General features: G+C 44.2%; 1 protein-coding gene across 2 annotated transcripts in view; it reads left to right on the top strand.

The window, feature by feature from the left end:
- The window catches only part of TMEM255A (transmembrane protein 255A), a 239109-nt gene that overhangs the window by 164131 nt on the left and 55675 nt on the right, over window positions 1-19303 (top strand). For both annotated transcript variants that reach the window (XM_078688730.1, XM_078688729.1), the window contains exon 3: window positions 17474-17536. In XM_078688730.1, coding sequence (XP_078544856.1) covers window positions 17474-17536 — 63 coding nt within the window. The remainder of the gene's footprint in view (window positions 1-17473; window positions 17537-19303) is intronic.

Here is a 19303-nt window from a genome sequence, read left to right as displayed (position 1 = left end):
ATTTTGCCAAGTTTCGTGCAAATCCATTCAGCCGTTCGGGCTAAAAGTGAGGCCAACCGCCCTATGGAAAACTCAATGTTAAAAACATGTTTTGGGACCCCCCTTTTTTCTCGGCCCCCCCTTGACGAACCCCCCCCAAATTTTCAAGGGCTGCTCAGAAACAAAATGTGCCATTTTCCTGAAAATTTCAGCCAATTCCGTCCACAAACGCCAAAGTTATTAGACATAGAATTTTCAAAAATCCCATAGAGAAAAAATCCTAACTATATATACCTACTGGCGACCGCCAGTAGGTAATATATATATATATATATATATATAGATATATATATATATATATATATATATATATATATATATATATATCTATCTATATATATATATATATATATGTTATGTTATGTTATGTTATGTTAATAACTTTTATTAGGCGCACAGCTGCCCCAGCGAAGGGGCGTCCTGGCGCCTGATCAGATACCACAACACAACAGGTCAGAGCTGAGAAGAAAAGGATCAATTAACCGAAACTAAACAGGTGGGTTTTAATGGCGCGTCTGAAAAGAGTAAGGCTGTCCAGGGCACGGATGTGTACCGGAAGGGAGTTCCATAAATCAGCCGCCAGGACATGAAAAGAGCGCCCACCCATCCTACTCAGTCTGAACCTGGGCTTAATCGCCAGATGGAGAAATTCAGACCTGAGGGACCGTGTAGGAAGATACGGAGAAATAAGGCCCACAAGGGCAGGAGGGTAGGAAAGCTTCAGAATCTTAAATGTCAGACAGAGAGCCTTAAATTTGATTCTCTGTCTGACCGGAAGCCAGTGAAGGGAGGTCAGGACCGAGGAGACAGAACATCGTCTCGGAAGGCCCACGATAGCACGTGCCGCAGCGTTCTGCACAATCTGAAGCCTTGAGGCCTCAGCCTGGTTCACTCCAAGTAGCAGAGCACTCCCGTAGTCCAATCGCGACAAGATGGAGGCCTGGACCACCAGTTGCCGCGTGGGGGGGTCGAAGAACTTCAGGACAGGTCGCAGTCCTCGCAGGATACCAAAACAGGTAGCTGCTGTCTTCTTTGTATGACTGGCAAAAGAGAGATGGGAATCCAGCCAGACCCCCAGATTTTTAACTTCGGCCGCTGGAGTAGGAGAAGTGCCCAATTCGGGAGGCCACCACTGGTCTCCCCAAAGTTCCGTCTGCCTCCCTAAAATCAGGACCTCGGTTTTTTTTGCGTTAAGCTGTAAGCAGTTGCAACGCATCCACTTAGCTACAGCTATGAGTCCTGCCCGGAATCTGGGAGCATTTACCTCAGGGTCCCCGCTGAGTGTCACCGCCAGCTGCGTGTCGTCGGCGTACGATGTCATGGTAAGGCCAGATTCCCTGACGACAGCAGCCAGCGGTTCCACATACAGATTGAACAATGTAGGGCTTAAAGCGGAGCCCTGAGGGACTCCCAGACCCAGAGAGTGGAACGAGGACTGGCCTGGTGGAATGGCTACTTTAAAAAACCGGTCCGAAAGGAAGGAGCGGAACCACTCAAGGGCTTTCCCACTAATACCCACCTCCTCCAACCGACGCAGCAGAATGTCATGAGACACCGTGTCGAATGCGGCGCTCAGATCTAACAGTAGGAGCGCCGCAGTCTGCCCCGCATCCAGCACTGACCGCAAATGCTCGATCATAAAGAGCAAGGCTGTTTCAGTGCTGTGTTGAGGGCGGAACCCATTTTGACTCTCGTCAAGAATGTTATTACGAGAGAGATGGGTAGACAAGATGGTATTCACGTATGCCTCAGTGACCTTAGCGGTCCAAGGCAGGAGGGAAATGGGCCGATAGTTTTCCGGAAGCAAGGGGTCAAGATTGGGCTTCTTCAAGATAGGGCTGACCACAGCTTGCTTCCAGGAGGAGGGAACCACACCCTCAGTGAGGGAAAGATTGATAAGATCCAGGATGGGCTCACGGCACGTAGGCGGGAGTAACGTAAATAACTCCGGCTTCAGCGGGTCTAGAGGAGAACCCGATTTAACTTTGAGGCTCAGAGTATCAAATACCTCAGTAGACATAGCCGGCAAGGAGGACAGGGTTTCCACAATCCGAGTCTTCACAGCACTAGGAGCCTCCTCGGGAACGGAAGATGTAAAACCTCGGTAGATTGCCTGCACCTTCTCCACGAAGAAGGATGCCAAACTCTCACAATGTGAGTCCGTGCAGATTTCCACCGAGGTAGTCCGTTTCCCCATCAGATCTTTAAGTACTTTGAAGACAAGTTTGGAAGGATTAGGACTATTGGAGAACTCAGTTGCATAATAAGCAGCCCGAGTTTGACAGATGGCTCTATGATAGTTCTTGAGCTGGGCAAAGTACAGAGATTTTAACACGGGATCGAAGGACTTCCTCCAGGCCCTCTCAGCTTGCCGGCAAGTTCTTTTAAGCTCGGCAAGATTCTCATTATACCAAGGACTGCGGGTCTTAGCGTGACATTTAGACCAACGCAGGGGTATAAGGGAATCGAGGGCCTTAAGAACCCAGTTGCAAAACTGTTCATATCCCTGTTCCACATTCTGCAGTTTGCCTAAGGGCTGAACCTCCAGTATCCTAATAAACTCCTCCAGCTTAAGTTTACGCCAGTTGCGCTTGAGGATCTCTTTATCCACAGGTTTCGATTGTGGATTATCTAGGGGGCATGCCACTTTAACCAACATATGGTCAGTCCACCCCACCGCCAACGGGACAGATGTTCTAGCCCGGGCTAAGGTTGTAAAGAAGGGGTCTAGTATATGTCCTCCTATGTGGGTGGGGGAGGTGACTAGTTGGTTAAATTGCATCGCTTCAAGATCCGCTACCAGGGAGCTGATAGGGAGAGATGACATCAGATCAAAGTGTATATTTAAGTCCCCTACAATATTAAAATTAGCACAACTGGAAACTAGCGAGCTGACCACCTCTACAAGTGCGGATTTGAAGGTGGTGTCGTTCCCAGGTGGTCGGTAGATCAGTATGCCACTAAAGGTGAAGTGATGGTTTATCTTTACCTTAAAAGAGGCGCTTTCACACGTAGAGAGATTCTGAGCCTTCCACTCAGCCGAAAAGCAAGATTTTATGTATATATACTCCCCAAAAGCCTAAGATACGTTCAGTCATTGCATCTCTACACCAGGCATGCCCTGCAATCAAAGTCTTATCAGGGCAGTGGTGCAGACAGAAGCTTTCCTGCAGAGAACCCAGCATCCTGCATGAGGATGCCACTCACAAATGTGCTCATTCTCAAAGCACAATACATGATGTAAACTATAGATAACGCTGAATGATGTTGAGCCGCTATCATGCCGGAGGCAACAAAAATATCTAGCAAAGACACTCAAAGAAACAAAGTGCCAAATAAAGTTACCAGTATTGAATGTATGTTTGTATTTCATGTGGCTGGCAAGACAGCTGATCTGTTTCCAGCCCAGATTTAAAAAGGAGCTGTTCCTACTGCCCAAGAACTTTATTCATTATTGATAATAAATCTTTTAAAACAATGGGAAAACGGAATTCGGAGTTCGTGAAATATCTAATTGTCAAGGATCAACATAGCTGTATCTCTGGTAAATCAATCATAACTTCTTAACTTTTGAGAATTTCAAAATGTATGTGGATGTGTGGATTAGAAGTAGTCAATAGGTCAATAACCTTCAACACTTTGAGTACAACAATCAGTGGCTGGACATGGAGAACCTTTGGTATTGCTAAGACCATATATCTAACTTTTAAGTCGATATATTAGGCATGAACAGCCAGAAATCAAACTAATGGGCAAAGCATACATGAAGTGGGCAAAAAGATACAGCATAGCTCCCTCTATCAAGTACAATTTACTGTGGCTATGTCACCATTTGCTTATGAAGTAAAGGGGCAGGTGAACTTATCATCCAGACCTAACATGACATTTTGAAAATGTGATTTTTTTAATTCTGATTATGTAAGCACCTCAAGACTGAAAATATATACTTGAAATCTAAATCTTTCAATACAAAACCGTGTGAGAGGACATATCTTATTAAATTGTTAATTTTATTTTCAATTCCCAACTCTTTGTTTAAGTGAAATAGACATATTTCCCTAAAATGGTATCTCCTACTTTGCATTACTTTTCTGAGCCAAGTAATGGGTGTTTTCAAGAGCTCTTATCCTTATTGTACAGGAATATACATAGAAAACACAAAGAGCCCACAGGTCCAAAAGAGACAGTCAAGAAAGACTGGGAACCACAATATCCATCTAGTAGGAGTGAATCTACAACTACCTACAGGGAGAGCGATAAACTTTATTGAGCTCCCCTGTGGTAGGATTAAAAAGCTGTGAATGAGCTACATTAGCTCGATCAACATGTTTCAGCCATCATGATCTAAAAGAGTATCTTGGCTTGCATCAGGATCTGTGAGGTGCAGCTACTTTCAAACGAAAAAATCACCAAATGTGAAAAAACAAATAGGCACAATAAAGTATTGATACTAAACCAAATGGTTGTATGCTTTCTCTGGTCCAACTTTGAGACCTGTAATGTAAAAAGAGACCAAATGTATACTTTGTTGGATATCTGTTCACAAAAAATGCTTAACATACAATTGCCTTAACCATACGTGATTAGGCTGGTACACTACTAACATTTTAGTAGTAAACTGTGGCACTTACCAATTAGGTACATAGAAGTTGCCACAACTGTCCGGTGCAACAATGGGCAAATGGTACAGACGCCAACCTACAAAAAATAGGAATGGCAAGATAAAAACAAAACTAGAAAGGAAATCAGAAGAAGAAACAAAGATCTGTATCTCTTCATCATATGTTACAATGACTGTCAAACACAAGTACTGCGTCAGATAAGTATGGCCTCCTTAGTAAAGCCACAAGATCTAGGCACAATACAGCTCAGACTAACAGACATAACATGGTGTTGCACTGGCCAGAAGTGGATCCCCTGAAGTACAACCAGATGCTTTTAATTCACTGACTTATTGCCACCCGTAAAGACTATCCATCACTGACCCCTCACAACCCCTAAATACAATCAATTCCTGCCCCTAAAGCCCCTCACCACACCTTAACTACACCTTTTGCTGAAGCCTAAAAGCTCTTTCTATTTAGAAATCCACCATCCCTGAACCATAAAGTCACCAATTACCCCTAACTCCACCCATTCCTGATCCCTAAAAACCTATTTCTACTCCTAAATCCCACCCATTTTATTCCCCTTAAATCCCCGCAGCACACCCAAACTCTACCCATCTCTGAACCCTAAAAATCCCTCGCCCCGCCTTAAATACCAGCCATCCATGACCCATAAGAAATACTCATCACTCTAAACTACTCATCTCTGGGCACTAAAAATCCCTTTCTACATCTAACTCCACACATTCCTGAATACTTAAAGCTCATCACCACCCTAAACTCCACCCCATCCAGTACCCTAAAAACTCTTCACCACACCACGCCAGACACTACCCATAATTGAACCTTAAAAAACCCTCACCAGTCCTATCGCCTGCCAATCTATGAACCCTAAAACCCCTTAACACCCTTACACTCCCCCATCCCTGAATCCTAAAAACACCTCACACACCAAAACACTATTCATCCGTGAAACCTATAAACCCCTCAACACCCATCTCTGAACCCTAAAAAACCCATTCAATGGCCGGACTCCAATTATTCCTAACCCCTAAAAAGTCCTCGTCACCCTAAACATTACCCATTCCTGTATCTGAAAACCCCGCAGTGATCCTAAACTCACCCCATGTTTAGTGTTTTTTACATTTTTTAGTTTTCCTTAAATTGTCTTTCCTTAAAATTTATTTTCCATGATTTGTTTTTCTCCAGTGTGGTTTCTCAGTTTTCCTTTTCCATTAATTCACACACATCAATCTGCCATATTTTATAGGCCTTGCTGCAACATACGTGAAATAAGCCATTTTGGCTTATTTGTAAAACACCTTGTTTGAGTATTCTTTATACAGACCTCACCTGCATAATCTTGATCCAAGTAAGGCTGCTGGGCTGTTACATGCACAGAAAAATACTAAAGTCATGCTAAACGCTGAGTAATAATTGAACACCCGGAGTCTCCAGGTAAGCACCACTGCTCATAGACAAATAGGTACCCCCATACTGCCCCTAAGATCCTATGGAAACATTACATGCCTGTGCAAAACTGAAAACCAATAGAGAAGAATTGAACAGAATGGAAATAAATATCAAAGTAAACACAGGATGAATAACATCTCAAGTTTATCGGCTATTCTTAAATATATGCCTATGAATGTGAATGGTTGTAAGGCCTTTTTTTCTGAGTTAAAGGCTAGACAGTGGTTACTGTGCAGTACCACTGGTGCCCTGGGTGGGGGGATAGTTATTTACTTGCATATGCTCCTAAAAAGTCAGGGACGGAACTGACTACATGGATCATTCAATCTCACTGTACTTGGTCATGCAAAGCTGCATGCAGGTCCTCCATCCTGTAATAACTGATTACATAGTGTTATGAACCCCAATGTACCCCAAACCAGGCCTAGGTAGCTACACAACCATCTGTCCTACCTTGCTCTGCATAACAGTTCTAGCACTGACCTTTTACCCAGTTATGTGCTGCATAAAAGTCGATTTGTTTCTTGGAAACTAGCCTTATTTATTATGCATGAGGATTCTTAAAAAGTCCCCTGCACATGATGTACATCACAGCATGAAAATACTCTGCGTAAAAGCCATGGTCATCTTCATCCTAGGGCGAAAGTGCTACTTTGCATAACTGCAGGTATTGTTCTAGGCTCATTTGCATAATCACACTCCCAACATATCAATTGTGTAGGAATCCTGAGGCTATCTTTTTGGTATAAAAAACCCATACCAAACACTAGATAGTGAGAGGAGAAGTTTCCACACTGACTAAACTGGGGTGGCAAGGTGAGCAAAAGAATGATATATTTAACCCAGATCTCTTGATTGGGGGTGAATGTTTTGATTTGTTCTGTATTCCGTCCATCAACTGTGTGTCTTTTGATTTCTCGCCCTAAGTGCTCTGGGTATGCCCAGACGTGGGTCCCAGGCTCACTGTGCCACTAGATTCAAGTTATGCTGTCTGATAAGGGTTGATACCCCGAAACCGGTCCTAGAATGCTTATTTCCAGTCCAGGGAAGACCTGGCTTGGCAGTTCGGGCTGGACTGTTCCCATGAGGCACAGGGTCAAGGTTGATTTGCATATGGCCAGGTCTAAACTGGGATGGCATGGTGAGCAAAAGAATGATAGTTTTAACCCAGATCTCTTGACTGGGGGTGAATGTTTGAATTTGTTCTGCATTCCGTCCATCAACAGTGTGTGTTTTGCTTTCTCGTCCACGCTGACATAAGACGCTGAGGTCCCTGCACGCAAATATGCAATGTTACTTCACATACGGTTCAACGCATGCGATTACAAGGCCATTGTTACAACGACCGCTTTGTTACAACGCATACCATTACATCACAAGTCGTTTCTACGACTTACTGTAGGGGGTGTGCTGGACTTAGGAATAGTATCATTTACTATTCCAACTCCAGCCTGTGCAACAGTAGGGAAGGTGTTGGAACGGTAAATTATACTATTCCTTAGTTCACAGCGCCCCCTACAGCAAGTCGTAGAAACAATTTGCATTGTAATGGTTTGCATTGTAACAACACAGTCGTTGTAATGACCGCGTTGTAATCGCATGCCTTGTACCACAATCGATGTAAAGGCTGCTTCTCCTGCACGCAGAACTTCCAGCATGCAGTGGTCTGACATCCCTTGCAGGGTGTCCAACTCGAGACTAAGACAGGATCCCTCGTTTTCTCCCATCAGGTAATGCGGTCAGTTCTTTCCTGGGGGATTCTTGGCTTTACACTCACGTACATGCTAGGTAGCAGGGATCAGGCAATTAAAGCCATTCACGAGGGGTTTGTTGAACGGTGCCTAATCTATAAATTATAAGCGTAATTTGTACATGCTGCTAATTTGCACAGTAAACTGTTTAAAAAAATTTAATATTGTTACCTATTCTTTTACCTTCCTGTTGTGATCCTTTCATTTCTCTCAGGCCGCTCCACCACAGCCCTTCCTTGTGCCGATTGAGTTGAGAGAGTCGTACACGGTAGAGGCTGGCTGGGACGTCGGCGGCTGCCATCTTGAGCGGTTGACGTTCTAGTCGTCCCCCACTACTCATTTTTTCCGGACTCTGGCCTAGCCATTTAAACCAGGCCTGATGCGGGCGCGTAGCCTTGCAGGGATCAGGCGGATATAGCCATTCACTAGGGGTTTGTTGAACAGAGCCTAATCTGTAAATTATAAGCGTAACTTGTAGATGCTGCTAGTTTGCACAGTTAACTGTTTTTAAATATTTTAATGTTGTTAGCTATTCTATTACCTTCCTATTGCCATCCTTTCATTTCTCTCAGGCCGCTCTTCGGTCCACCACGGCCCTACCTTGTGCCGATTGAGTGGAGAGAGTCGGGCTCAGTGGAGGCTGGCTGGGAAGTCGGCGGCTGCCATCTTGAGTGGTTGACGTTCTAGTCGTCCCCCACTACTCATTTTATCTGGACTCTGGCATAGCGATTTAAGCGAGGCCTGACGCGGACGCGCATCCTAGCAGGGATCAGGCGATTACAGCCATTCACTAAGGGTTTGCTAAACTGAGCCTAATCTGCAAATTATAAGCGTAATTAGTCCATGCTGCTAGTTTGCACAGCAAAATGTTTTTAAATATTTTAATACTGTCAGCTATTCTTTTACCTTCCTATTGCGATCCTTTCATTTCTCTCAGGCCGCTCTCCAGTGCACTACGGCCCTCTTGTGCCGATTGAGTGGAGAGATTTGGGCTCGGTGGAGGCTGGCTCGGACGTCGGTGACCGCCATCTTGAGAGGGAGTCGTTCTAGTCCTACCCCCACTACTCGTTTTTTCCGTACTCTGGCATAGCCATTTAAACCAGGCCTGACGCAGACACGCAAATCGGGAGCTCCACTGGCGAGCCAAAGGCAAGCCCATCTGCGCTCGTCTGCCTCTAAATGCTGCCAGCCACCAGGAAGGCTGCGTCTTTCAATCTCTGCCGGTAAGGCATGCCATGGAGATGTGTGGCTCACTGGTTAGAGGCGGCAGACCCTGATGCAGAGGTCTGGCCCGGGACCAGGGTTCAATTCCTGACACGGCAGGGTACCGGGCTCAATGTCCGCGAACTCGACAATTCTCGCATTGGCGCCTACTCTAATCATGGGTCCCACTCTGCAACTCTGGGCAATAGCTTTCTTAATCTCCACAACGGCCCCAGTGGCGCTGGGATGCATGGTTCCACCTTGGGGGTGCCCAGTAGGGGGCATCTCACAGGGAAAACTAGGAAGGGTTCCACAGCGGTATACAGCGCCAGGATACCCTGAGTAGGGTGGCAGTGCGCTTTACAAGTAAACCCACATTTACCTTTACATTTACATTCCTAATTTACTCTAGGGCTGAACTCCTAGAGATAGGAATTCTCCCTGCCAGAACCACATGCAAGGAGAAGTTATCCTTAGGTTGTGGGGAGGGACCCTGGTTAAGTGAGAGTGGTAAGTTGCACCCTGCTACTACCCCTTAAACAAGCTTGCAAACGATTCTGGGGCCCTCATACTCCTATCCCATGCCTTTATCGCCACGGGTCAAATGTAAGAACTTTCTATTGAACCAGATACATGAGAATGTATTTCAATCTCAGGACTTTCATGGCCTCTACCTGAATAGTCGCTCTATCCCAAAGCATGCGTTAGAGCTCTGGGACCTCCTAGAGACAACGAGTTAGCCTAACGGCTAGGGCAGTCGACCTCGAATTTGGGGAACCGGGTTCGAGTCTCAGCAATGACGCTGAACATCCTGTGATTCTGGGCAAAGCACTTAATCTCCCCGTGCCTAACAAAAATGAATGTGTCCTCATGTAACGCAACTGGTGCTATGTAAAGCGCTCTGATACCCGATACCTTCAGGTCAAGTTTGCGCTATATAAAACTCCGTTAGAAAAGTGAATACCTGATATCTGCTTTATTACTGAAACCTAGTTGCATATGTGTGCCTCCAAGGCTCTTGCCATTGCATTTCTGGAAGCCTACAGAGTTATAAGACTTGACAGGCGGTAAGAAAAGGAGGAGGAATAGCCATTGCTGCTCACACTCCTCTAAAAATCTAACTTTTGGATTCAGTCTCTACTCCCAGATTAGAGATCATGATTTTTAGATTTGAGACAGCGCCCAAGATAAAATGGACAGGGGCGCTGCTCTATCGCCCACAGGGCGACAAAAAAGACTTCAGCTCAATGCTTATTGAATGGTTAGCCCCCATGTCCTACAAGAAGATCATTTTTTATTATTAGGAGATTTTAACTATCATTTTGATACCCAGTCTGATTCAGATTCCAACCACCTGTTGGCTGCTATGGAATCTCTTGGTCTCTACCAAAAAGTATTCAGTCCTACCCATATATCAGGGCATACACTTGATGCCATTTTTACCAATACCTTGAACATATCAGTTGATATCCCCCCATGGCCCTGACATGGACGGACCATCTAGCCTTAAAGTTTGCTCTTAACACCCCTAAATGTAGCAGAACACTTTCTATTGCTCGGAAAGTCTTACGGCCGAGGAGTAAAGTGGCGCCCGCCACTTTCATCTCAATATTCAAACCACCAGGCTTAAAAGATTTTGCAGATTGCGAGCCTGCACTAATAGCATTGGAGGACTCATTCTCTAATGCATTTGACATCATTACTCCCATGACAATATGTTAGACCCAAATTAAAATCCGCGCAGCTCGTTGGTATACTGAAACCCTGAAACAGAAAGTGGCAGCAAAAATGGAGGAAATCTAAATTGGAAGAGGACAAACTTACCTTTAAAATCGTAGTCAGGACATATGTGAAAAATTGTAACACTGCTAGAAAAGCCCATTTAGGGAATAGAATTAAGGCATCTAACAACTCCTCTAAAGAACTTTTTTAAATTCTTAAAGAATTCACGAACCATATTGTGGACACCTTTTCCACTCCCTCTTCCCAAAAGTTATGTGATAATCTTGCAGACCATTTTGAACAGAAGATTAATATAATTTATAACTCATTTCAGAACAAGGACACAAAGATACCCTCTGATACCACTTCAGCTGAGACAGAGGACAATCATCCTACACTAGAACTTTTCAATTCAGTTACTTCCGACCAAGTGTAGGCCAGGCTAAATAAGATCAAAGGAGGTTCCCCTTTGGATCTGGCCCCTCCACATGTCATTACATCCCTGGCCTTGGTTCTAACTACCCCTATCACAGACATCTGTAACCTCTTCCTAAAGACTGCCAACCTTCCACATAAATGGAAGACAGCATGAATTAGGCCTATCCTTAAAAAACCCTCGGCCGATCCTATGGATATGCGGCACTACAGACCCATTTCATTACTGCCCTCTTTTTCTAAAATCTTAGAGTCTGTAGTGAATGACCAACTGACACACTACTTAGAGTCTAATAAATATAAGACACCTCTCAGGCAGGTTTCCGTGCTTCTCATAGCATGGAATCAGCTCTAACAGAAGTCACAGATACCATCAAGGTAGCCTTAGACAAGGGGACTCCCACTATGTTGATGCTCCTAGATCTATCAGCAGCCTTTGATACCATCTCCCATCAGATCTTAGTTCAAAGATTGATGGAGTGTGGTATCTGCAGAAATCCATTAAAATGGTTGGAAAACTTTCTATCAGAAAGAACACATGTAGTTCCGCTGGACTCATTCAACTCAAAGTCTATAACCCTAGACAAAGGGGTACCTCTCTTTTTAATATTTAAGTATCCTCCCTGGCCAGGCTTATCAGTTCCTGGGTTTTGATACCAATCTTTTATGCGGATGACACATAATTGATAATCACTATGGACACTGATCCTTCAATAACCACGGCCAAATTCAAAAATTGCATTTTAAAGATTGCGGCGTGGATGAATGCGGACTTTCTCCAACTCAACATAAAGAAGACTGGGATTATCTTGTTTGGAAAAGCCCGCGCAGAATGGTCTTCTGACTGATGGCCCCCAGAATTGGCACCTCACCACCTGATTCATTAAAGATGCGCAAAAATTCTAGCCGTCCTATTAGATGAGGGTTTATTCATGGGTGATCATGTTAAAAGCATATCTGGCACATGTTTTGGCCTGATGAACATGATTAAGAAACTGTTTTCTTGGATTCCCCTCTCTGCCCAAAAAAAACATGATTCAGGCTCTGATAGTCAACCACCTGTATAATGAAAACGCCTCAATGGTCGGTATGAATGAAAGCCTCTTCAAGAGGCTTCAGGTGGTGCAAAAAATTAGCAGCTGGCCTTGTCCTCAACCTACCTCTATGATCACCATCTGAACCTCTATTGTGCCGGCTTCACTGGTTGCCCATAAAAAACATGTGCCCTGTTCAAGCTCTTATTTCTGGTCTTTAATACCTTGCAGTGAAGGGGTCCAGACTATCTGAAAAATAAACTTCAGCCATACACTCCCAAATGGCTACTGAGATCAAGAGACCAGTTACTTCTATGTCCCAAACATATTAATAAAATCAGACTGGGTGGTTGTGCCTTTTCCTTTCTGGCACCCCACCACTGGAATAAGCTGCCACTTTTCATTCGCTATTGCCCTAACCAAGTTCAGTTTACAAAACTTCTTAAAATGTTGGTGTTCAACCTTTAACCGGACAGTGCTTGGCTAAAATTTACTGTTTTTGCGGCGCCGAGAGATCCCCCTGGGGATGATACATTGCGCCTAGTAAATGGTAATAATAATAAATAAATAAAATACATTTAGATACACTTAGATAGGATTTACATCTTAGGAGTATGCTTGATTAATGCTATGTATCTATATGCCTGCATATATTTATTCACTGTTTTAGCACCATGGAGGAATTCTACCTTTTATTTACTCTGTTGGTGCTTATAATCTTATACATCTGTTTCTGTCTAATGATTGTCGCAGCAAACATATTTGATACTAGAATGACGATGGTTAAAAAAAAAGCTCATTGAAAACATCCCCATTGTTTATTCTGTGTATCTCTGTATTCTGTGTACCTCTCTGAGACCAAGTGAGCACGAGTGACTGAGTGAAAGGTCCTGTACTGTTTCCACCATCCCTGAAGGATCAACGGGTGTCATGTTTGATAGTTGCCAGAAACTATTCACTGCTTTGTAAGGTTAGGGGGCTTATGGTGGCACAGTGTGATAGCTGGTCTAAAGGCTAACATATTCTATGGGGGTGTCTGGAATCAGTCTGGACACCAATCATTTACTTTATGTTGTCTAAACGGACAGATTCTATATAGATTTGTAGGAACTAAACGACAATAAATTGTACTTCTGGTTGTTATTAGATGGTCAGCATAGTCTTGGTGGTGATTCACCTCATCGAAGCTCAAGCTGTACCTCGCTGTATGTCCTTCGGTCTGCAGCCTGCCTGTGTCTATGCCTCGGTCAATATAAATTCTCATCCTTCTAAGGAATGCCACACCGGCAGGATTTCTTTTGATCCTACTTCTTGTCCTGCCATCAAATGTCCCCATAAACTGATGCAGCTGCCACCAGCAGTCTGTCTCCCGTGGTTTGAGGGAGCATAGATATTGGGTACACCAGCTGACCAGCAGAGCTGTGTCCTCTGCTGGTGAATGTGGTCAAAATCTGTGGAGCACATTCACCGGAATCCTATATTATGGAGTCCACCGGAGGACTAACACAAGGCCGTATAGAGAACCGAACAGTGACAGAGCTACCCCAGTCAGGGAAGGTTTTTTGTCCCCGCTCCTCTCGAAAAATATTCATTTTAGAGCACCCAACCGCCTGATTTGTAATTTCATAGACTAAGAATTTTTGTCCCAGCTCAGAATCCAGTAGCTTCAGCAGAACTCAGGTAGCACTTGCTCTAAAAAATGAATTGTTGTATTGGATTCCTGGCAACGTGTTTTAACCCTTTTCTTTGAATCTTCTCATCATTTTAAAGATTTATGATTCTTACAGTATTGCAAAATATATTAGATTTTTTTAAATCGATTGTCATTGCATTTTGTCAAAAATACAAACAGTGGTAAAAGCAGGCCCCATTTTACCCCATCATATAATATCCCAACACCTCATACAGCATTAAATAATGCACAGCAATAGGCAGGAATACGCCTGGGCAGTAGTGGAGGTGTTCTGATGCAAGGTTGCCGGTAGCGGGGCAGGCCTAGTGATAAAGTGGAGCGGCTTGTGCTGAGATAAGTGTGGTAAAAGATTCAACCAATGGGAGCTATTAGATTTGGGCCAGGGGTGGGGGAACAGGTTAGTAATGGGAGGACCAGGAAGGAAATGGGACAAGGGAAAGGGGGGGGGCTTGTTCCATGGGTTCTCTAGGCAGGGGCGGGTCGAGACTACCCAATGGCAATGAAGGTTCGGTAGAGGCAATGGCAATGAAGGTTCGGTAGAGGCTGAATGGTCAGTCAGTCTGGACAGTAGGTATACCAAGGTGTGGGCAGTTGGTTGGTGGTGGAGGCCTCTCGCCTCCTCCTGGCGCAGCGCCACTGTATTGCCACTGCTCATCTCTGAAAGTTGTCTTTTTTCTCAATTGACTGAATTCATCCTGTTTGCCATCCAATCGACTCTGCCTGACTCTTATCCCCTGTGGTTTCTTTCTTCCTTTTTTAAAACCTTTTTATTTTGCTATTGCTCTTTGGGTGGAGACCCCTGAGTCTGCACCACACCTCTCCGACTCCCTTTGTTTCCACTATGTTTCAGTCAGATGTTCTGTTCCTTTCCTTCCCACTACTCTGTTCCTCCCTCATATTGACCTTTTATTACATATGTGTTTATTTTCTTTGGGAGGGTGGGCATCCTCGCAGCTACCATCACAAACTAGCACTCTTTTAAAAAAATTGGTTCCCAATCCTCATCTTCTTCCTTTGTCTCAATTAACCCTTTTTTTGTGGGTCCCCGTCACTACCCTACAACTTACTCCTAACCAATTGCCCACCCTTCCACCCTCTATATTTTACTCCTTCCCTGTCTTTGTGTTCCTCTTCTGTTCATTTTCCTGATTTCTTTTTCCTTTCCTATTGGTTGTGGTAGAAATAGTACAAATCTTGGCAAAGCCAATAGGTCTGGGGAAATGTTTGATAATAGCTGTGCCACTGTGTACTTTTCCGTCCAACTCTCCTACAAAAGAAAATGTCGCAGTGATGCAAAACGTTTGCTTACAACAGTATGCAAGCTGGGAGTGGGGTTACTTTGCTGAGCAAACTGCATATGCAGAGTTACGCGGTATCCTCAAAGAAAAGTGTTATGAAAAGATTTGTAATAAAAGATTTGTAATTTGTGACGGCTCTATAAACCAAACAGCAGCTCTTCCTAAAACAACCATTAACTAGCAATTAAAACGTCATCATGGCATCAAAGTAAATACATGAGCACACAATGGGTCTTGTCTACCAAAAGTACTACTAGATGCCCCAGCGTTAAAATCTCACGAGAACGTAAGTGAGGAAATGCAAAAAGTCCTGGCCTTGATTAACTTGTCATTTAAGAGCTGCCAAACAATGACAAGCACATGAAGGCCAATGGCTGAAAGTGGCTGACCCAAAGCCACTCTATCTCTGTAGTTCTTATCGGAGTATTGTAGTTTTTAAGAATAACATGACGTATTATCACAGTGATGCTGTCTGCAGCCAGACCTAAAAGCCTACTGTTGCTAAACATTTTTTCATTCCACTTTTTTCCTTTAAAAAGAAAAATCTTCACAAATTTCCAAACGGTATGCATTTTGTGCAGTTTTTCAAGACAAATGTCTTCTATCTTCCTTTGGATATCACACTGGGTCTGTATTGCTTTTTCTATTTTTTGAATTTTGGTGCTATTAATGTAATTATTTTTCACATTTTTGTTGTTGAACATATTGAGATCTGTTAGATCTCAATCTCATTATTTATTGTCTGTATTGTTGACCAACTACATTAAAATATGTCTTATTGGGCTGAGGGTGGATTGTGACATAAGTGTGAAAGATTTCCCGTTGCCTGGAGCGGCTGCAAAATAAGTGAGCTGGCCTGGCCCAAAACTCTACCTAACTTGAAAGTTATGAGAGGAAGGAGGTCGCAGCTTCCCTCCACCATCATCCCATCGCTCAGCCTGCCATTATAATGTAGAGGTGGGGATTGCACTAAGCATGTGGAATTATACCAGGCACTGCCACGGGGCTGCCAACCCCCTGCCCCACAGCTCTGGGTGGCAGCGTTCGCCATCTGATTCTGGGATGACCTTGCGGGGTGGAAGGATGGTGCTGGGTTGGCTGTGGCGTCAGTGAGCTTATAGCTGGCAGTGGCCGCTGTCTGCCCCCACTGGGCTGGAGGGCTCGGGACATCCCCTGGGATTTCTCCACTGGCCAGCTTCAAATGTGCATCTTGTTCAGGAAATGCAGTGGGGTCTAGGAGTGAGGCCTCCTGCGCCCCTGGATAGCCTGGCACAATCGTAATCCAAATGAACACTTTTCCAAAATGAGAGATCCCTGTTTGTTCTGTATATTTACGCGAGGTAACAAGGGATTACCCAGAATTCCCCCTTTTTCAGGAGGTGCAGGTGCAACCTAGGGAAAATAATCATTTGAACTGCAATTATTCCTAGTACCCCCAGGCCTTGCCCTGCGGCAGGATGTAATAATATCCACATGTGTAAAGCGCACAATCACCCGTTAGGGTCTCTAGGCGCTGGGGGCCGTCGGGAAGATTAAGCAAGCTATTGCCCAGAGTCGCATGGTGCTGGGCTAACCTGCCGCCGGAGCCGGGGATCGAACCGTGGTCCCCAGATTCCAGCGTCAGTCGCCCTGGCCGCGGCGCCACACCTCTTCCTTCTGTAGACAATAATATCACCTTCCATGTGCCACATCACTCACTGCACCTGAGAATGGGCTGTCTTCGTATTGCAGTTGATTCCTATGCAAATTTATGTTATTGTAAATACAATTTGTTTGCTCGTTTTCACCCTCATATGCATTTATATATACATTTCTTTTTCTTTCCCTAACATCATTCGCTGCCCTCTTTACGGAACACACCCAACTTGCTCAGCGCGCATTCGCAGAAACCCATAACCTCTCCTCCTATGAACCACACACCCCTTTAGTCCCCTGACCCCTTCCCTGTGGCCACCCCCAGAGTCCCTTGCTCCCTCCCCTATAGCCACCCCCTTAGCCCCTTGCCCCGGCCCCTGTTGCTAGGTATTTCTTTTTTTACCTAAAACGTCACAAACGACTTCAAAAGTATTCGATGAGAGAAGCACTTTAAAAGCAACTTTATGAAAAAAAATGTTTTGCACGAAATGTAAATTCACAATTTAGTAACGTGTTAATGTGGACCTAGTTACCTGTATTGAAATGTTGATGTAGACATCTCATGCCTAGATTTGTTTTGCAGCTTGGTTTCGGGTCCTTTCTTGGAATAATTGGAGCAAATTTAATAGAGAATAAAAGACAAATGGTGAGTTTGTTTGGATGTTATAACATTTAAACAAAGCAAATATACCAATGTATGATTGTGATTCGTCTCCCAGTTTTCAGATTTTACAAAGTACTTTATTTTTGGTATTCACATTTCTATGCTCATCACCCATTGGTTCTATTTCTTAAGCTTAATATTACCTTTAGCTACATGGGTATATTTCGCTTTATATGGTGTCCTATTTAAGCAAAACTGAGGTCAGTTAAAAATCTGAGCATCTTTATTTTTTTTCCATTTATTGTGCGAAACTCTAAAATGTCGAAAGGTATATCAGTATATCACAGCCATGTCACCAGTTACAGTCCACCATAGTCTGCTGCTGCATTCACTCGATTTACTAACAGTTACACATTAACCCCTTCGACGCGCATGACAAAGCCAGCTCATCATGGGCGTTACCTGCGCTACGCGCATGACGAGCTGACTTTGTCACGTAACGCGCGATTTTCAAAATCTCAGCGCGCAGCGGGAAAACCCGCTAGCGCGCATGCGGTTAAAGTGTCATTGTTATTACTGACTGCAGTTCGAGCTCCATTCTTTTTTCATATAACCAACCACAAAGCCCACATGTCCTAATGCACAATTACGTATTTCACCTGGGTTGTTAAGGCCACCACGACCACCTGCTCGAAGGGGCCGTCTTAACCGCTTTATAGGCCCCCGGGCGAAGCAGTGCACTGGGCCCTGCCTACACGACCACTCACAGGAATAAAAATGTTTAACGGAACATTAGTGTTAACTTCTGGTCTGCACGGGCCCCTATGCTGGTGGGGTCCCCGGGGAACTGCCCCGCGTGCTCATGCGTTAAGACAGCGCTGCCTGCTCCTTCGGTTCAGATTTGGACTCATCTCTGTTTTGTCACCTGCCCAGCAGAGGCCTGTTGAGTGTTTAGGCCGAGATACATTTTTATTAGGGTTGAGAATTTACATGTCCTGCATAGACCTACGTTCTGTTTGGGTCTGGATACATCTTCGATCGAGACTGAGCAATCACATGCCCTATACAGATGTATATAGTGTCCAGCTCTGGATACACCTTTGGGTCAGAGTCTTGCCTACTTCATCGAGGTCTATTTTGTTTTCAGGTCTAAAAAGATATTTGTGCGGATCAGAGAAAAGCAATTGCTCCTGGCTTGAACAAAGCGTGGCAAATATAGAGAATCTTAACTTTATCAATAATATATTGTATGCTCCGTGCTCTCTATGCTACTTTCGACTCTGCTTGGGATTTGAGAGAATCCGTTCTCTAATCGCTTTTAGTCAAGTAGCCGCTGCAATAAGATGTCCTCTGACTTAAGTGAGTCCCAAACAGCTTCAAGGTTTAAAGACCTGTTATTACTGAATATTAAAAACTCTTTCATTTCATTTACCACCTCTACCCTGAATACCAGTTCCTTGAGGAACCCAACATTTAACCTTGCAACACATTAAACATAGGCCGCGAGTTACTAAACTTTGACGCAACTTGGTGAAATTGCTGTGCTGTGTTTCGTCAAACAGAGAGAGCAGAAATGCGTTATATCTACTAAGATGTGACACAGTTCTTCTCGCTCTGTGCCTGCATTGTGGCCACAATCGTTTTTATGCAGGCAGGGGTACCTTCCTGCACAAAAACTATTCTTTGAAGCTTTTTCCTCTGTGTATGGTCCATTGCAGCATACATGCAAAGAGGAAGTAAAGCAGAGAAATAAAGATATTTCTTCTCGTTACACCAGCCTCGGGCAGGTTCACTATGTTAGCACAAACC

This window comes from Lissotriton helveticus, chromosome 4_1, assembly GCF_964261635.1.
Source record: "Lissotriton helveticus chromosome 4_1, aLisHel1.1, whole genome shotgun sequence".
NCBI lineage: Eukaryota > Metazoa > Chordata > Amphibia > Caudata > Salamandridae > Lissotriton > Lissotriton helveticus.
This window is presented reverse-complemented; position numbering and strand designations above follow the sequence as displayed.